A 4,709-nucleotide genomic window follows, 5' to 3' on the forward strand; every position below is an offset into this window, starting at 1 on the left:
TGTGTCGACTGTGTCTCCTAAAAGGAAAGCAGCCATAGAATGGCGTATGGACTAACCGTTAAGGGTCGTCTACAATGGAGAGTTTTAGACTGTAACAGTAAGAAACTGACAAATCACAATCAATTATTCTTCTGTACTATGCCTGCGATTGGTCAATTTCTTACTATTACGGCCTACAACTCTCCATTGTAGACGGCTCTTTATAGGTCCAAGAGCCACAAGCGCACCAAACCAAACCGAAACCATTTTGTAAAGTTGGACGACCTCGTGCACAAGCGTGCGTGAACAGCGTTTACGATAAGTACAGCGTGGATTAATTGTTGGTTAGGAGGTATTTCGAAGTTACAATGTCTGTTCCCGAAAAAATATTAATGCGAAAGATGAAGAAGCGGGAAAGAACAAAATTGAAAATTTTAAAACAACGAGAAGAACAAAAAGATACAGGTGTGTATATGTGCATGTGAAGTAACATGTAGTTTTCAAACTTTAGATTTTCTTGTAAGAAAATCTATATGGACATGTATATTTATAATTATCTTCAAAGTGCACACATTTTTAATTTTTAATCAAATGTTACTTTATTTTGACACATTAAAATAATTGACTTTGTTCTCTTGCAATTTCAGAAAGTAAATTAGAGAAGACAGATCCCCAACAACATATAAAAGACAGTTCCTCAAATGGTTTGTATAACTTATCTTAATTTTCTTTTCTTTTATCGTACAATTTTTTATAATTTGTTTTATTAAAAACAGAGAAAAAAAAGAAAAATGCTGTCAAAGATGTCACTGAAGATGTTAATCAAGAAGTTACTACTGATACTGACAAGATCACTAAGGATTGTATGTATTTCTCTAAAGCAAGTATATTAGTTGATTTGACTACTGTTTAATATCAATAATAATGTGTCAATATATTTTTTTTATTTAGTACCTGGTACAGATAAGGGTCTCGAAGTAATAAATGATACTAGTTTCTCTACTTTGGAAGGAAAAGTATGTGAAAATACTCTGAAAGCAATACAAGATATAGGTTTCACAAATATGACAGAGATACAAGCAAAAGCTATCCCACCTCTTTTGGAAGGAAGAGATCTAGTTGGTGCTGCTAAAACAGGGTCGGGCAAAACTCTGGCATTTTTAATTCCTGCTATTGAACTGATCTACAAATTGAAATTTATGCCACGCAATGGTATGTAATTCGAAACAAATAATGAGTGTATATGAATTATTCTACAAAACTTATCCTCAGATTTTTATCTATGCAAAAGTATCTAATTATAGACATTTGACAGGTACCGGATGCATCATTATGTGTCCAACAAGAGAATTAGCCATGCAAACTTTCGGAGTCTTGAAAGAATTAATGAAGTATCATTATCACACATATGGTCTACTGATTGGTGGTACTAACAGACAAGCTGAAGCGCAAAAACTTGGAAAAGGCATCAATTTCATTGTGGCTACACCAGGACGATTGTTAGATCACTTACAAAACACTCCAGATTTTTTATACAAAAATCTACAATGTCTGATAATTGACGAAGCTGATCGTATACTGGATATTGGATATGAAGAAGAGTTGAAGCAAATTATTAACATTCTTCCTAGTTAGTGACATACCGTACGCATTAAAATAAATTTTAGAAGTTTTTGATTTATTGCTAAATGATTTCTGTTGTAGAGCGTCGGCAGACCATGCTGTTCAGTGCAACGCAAACACAGAAAGTAGCAGCAATAACGAAATTTGCTCTGAAAAAAGAACCCATATACGTGGGAGTTGACGATGATAAAGAAATGGCGACTGTGGAGGGTTTGCAGCAAGGCTATGTTATGTGTCCGAGCGAGAAGAGATTCTTGCTTTTGTTTACGTTTCTGAAGAAGAACAGGAAAAAGAAGATGATGGTTTTCTTCAGTTCTTGCATGTCTGTTAAATATCATCACGAACTTTTGAATTACATTGATTTACCAGTGATGAGTATACATGTAAGTATATTTTTACGTTCTTAAACGTAATTAAAACATTTGGTCTCATCGCAACTATGTTGAATTATAGTTATTGAAAACAAGAAGCCACACAGAAGCTTTCATGCACTTTTACATTGAGTTACTTTCCTGAACTCTCAATTTATTGTTTATGTTCTTGTTGATAGGGTAAACAAAAGCAGACTAAAAGAACCACGACTTTTTATCAGTTTTGTAATGCTTCTTCTGGAATTCTGCTTTGCACCGATGTAGCTGCAAGAGGTCTTGATATACCTGATGTTGATTGGATCGTACAGTACGATCCACCGGATGATCCTAAGGTAATAATTGACAAATTGTAATATTTAACAAATTCTATTGTTAGAAAATTGTAGAGATAGCTTAATATAAGCAAATATTTATATAAAAGTTATTTTTGTTCTTGTTTAAAAAAATCTTGTTTTACATATAATATATATATAATTTTTTAGGAATATATTCATCGTGTAGGTCGAACCGCTCGCGGAGAAGGCAGTAGCGGTAATGCATTGCTTATATTGCGACCAGAAGAAATTGGTTTTCTTCGTTATCTTAAAGAAGCTCGTGTCCCTGTAAATGAATATCAGTTTTCGTGGAATAAAATTGCCGACATACAATTGCAGGTATGTATAGAGAAATATCATTACACCATCAGAGTAATCTTTTAGTAGAGATTTAAGAAAATGAATTTAATCCACTCTCTTTTACACTCTCTTTATTTCAGTATCGTTATATTATATAAGATATTGTTTTATTTTAGCTTGAGAAACTGATTTCGAAAAATTATTTCTTACATCAGTCAGCAAAGGAAGCATTCAAAAATTACGTCAGGGCGTATGACTCTCATCATTTGAAACAGGTTTTTGATATAGAGACTCTTGATCTGGCAAAGGTCGCAAAATCATTCGGATTTACCGTACCACCAGCAGTAGATTTGAGTAAGTTTATTTTACCAATAGACTTAACGTATTAGAACGTTAAAATATGATGTAATATGATTTTTGTATGATTTATCTATTTTTCAAGTCCTTTGCGTAGCGTGTGTTTAACTTACACTTATATAGTATTTTATTATAGTAATTTATTATTTAATTCTTTATGTGTTGTAGAAGTAGGAATCAGTAAAGCTTCACGATCTCGGAAAAGACTTGGTGGAGGTGGTTATGGACAATTTAATAATATGAATGATCCTAGTGCAGCAAAACGAATGAAGCGAACCAAGACATTCCGCCATATAAACAAACCTGGACAAGACAATAGACAATTCGGCAGATAATAGGCAGTTACTGCCTATTATCTGCTGAATTGCCTGTTATGTATTAACTAAAAGTACGAGTTTAATAAAATACAGATGTATAAAACTATGTTAAATACAGATGTATATAACAATTTACAACATGTCATTATCGAAAATGCGTTACGTTGCTGTGTTGTCACTGAAAATGATACTGTCACTCTATGGTCACTCCTTTTATCGATTAAAATATATATTGCTATTTATAACATTTTTCGAATTTATCTCAGTTATTTTATTACTGTTTTCTCGTCATATTTGATCATTTTGCGATATATTCTGTTTGTTTAATTTGTCATCTAGATATTCCTAAACCAACTGTTTTGCAGTTTCAAATGTTTTTTGCAATTCCTCTATTTTTTCGTGATATTGTAATGCTCCTAGAAGATGTAATTTTCTTTTGTGAAATGATTCTGTATAATTATCACATTTGTTTCTAAGATCTTCTAATTTTCGCCATGGTTTAAACATGAGTAATAATAAGAAGAAATAATTCTCTGGTTGTGTATTTACATCGTATTTATAATGATTAGAATAAATGAGAACCAAGACAAATGAGAAAACCTTGCACAAGGCAGAGTAGCACCAGAAATTAGTCCAATTAATCAGAATCAAACCGAACTATGACTAACTTCAGAAGAAATAATAAATAATTCGCCCAGCCGCGAGGTCCATAGAAGAAGCAGTCGATAAAACGTGAACTCCTCTCTAGCTTTCAGAAATTCTCTCCGCCTCTGGTTCAACTCTACAGAGCCGAACTTGCTTCGGAAAACTCACTCATTCCCCGCGCGACGAATGCCCCCGCGGAGGAATCAACGGAAGCGACCGACCCATCAACAACGCCAGTCGGTTCACGCGCCTGAGGCAGAAAAAAATTAAGAAACGACTTGCCTGGAATATTCCGCCGGAGATGCTCCTTCGAACGTCGAACGTTCTCTTTTTTCGTTTCCATCCCGAAGATTTGCTTCAAAGATTTTCTTTCGTTTCTCTTCGCCGTCCGTTCGCTATCCCGGACGAGCTCCCAAAATGTTACATTCGCGGAAGCGAGCCAGCACTACCACCAGTCTCCGAGACTTGCACACGCGTTCGCGGCAAAGAAAGAACGCGTCTTCTTTTAAAAGGATTTTATTTTAACTAGAACTACAATAATAATTCTCCTTAAGGAGAGTCGTCGTGACAGCTTCGAACTACGACCCTGACGAAAATAAGAAGCTTTACAGAGCGTTGATAACCGTTTATTGAGAATTTTCTGAAAGTTTATATGCTTTCAAACTTTATAAGAATGCTTATATAACGTCAAAAGGTTTGAACTCTTTTGGAACGCTTATCAAACGCTATATATAATGTTTTCTAAACATTCTGCAATGCTAAGGTAACGCTTTTCACAAAACGCTCAATACCCATACAGCACA

The 4,709-nt window shown here is 34.4% G+C and overlaps 1 protein-coding gene across 1 annotated transcript; it reads left to right on the forward strand.

The window, feature by feature from the left end:
- Window positions 1-222: 222 nt before the first annotated feature.
- On the forward strand, window positions 223-3,416 carry LOC109863321 (probable ATP-dependent RNA helicase pitchoune). The gene is made up of 10 exons (XM_020443565.1): window positions 223-444; window positions 627-683; window positions 756-842; window positions 931-1,191; window positions 1,295-1,609; window positions 1,684-1,985; window positions 2,153-2,305; window positions 2,456-2,626; window positions 2,764-2,941; window positions 3,113-3,416. The coding sequence occupies exons 1-10, from the start codon at window positions 348-350 to the stop codon at window positions 3,277-3,279; spliced, it is 1,788 nt and encodes a 595-aa protein (XP_020299154.1). The 5' UTR covers window positions 223-347; the 3' UTR covers window positions 3,280-3,416.
- Window positions 3,417-4,709: the final 1,293 nt, after the last annotated feature.

The sequence above is a fragment of the Pseudomyrmex gracilis genome, unplaced genomic scaffold (genome assembly GCF_002006095.1).
Source record: "Pseudomyrmex gracilis isolate BER0280 unplaced genomic scaffold, ASM200609v1 scaffold_4160, whole genome shotgun sequence".
In the NCBI taxonomy this organism is placed as follows: domain Eukaryota; kingdom Metazoa; phylum Arthropoda; class Insecta; order Hymenoptera; family Formicidae; genus Pseudomyrmex; species Pseudomyrmex gracilis.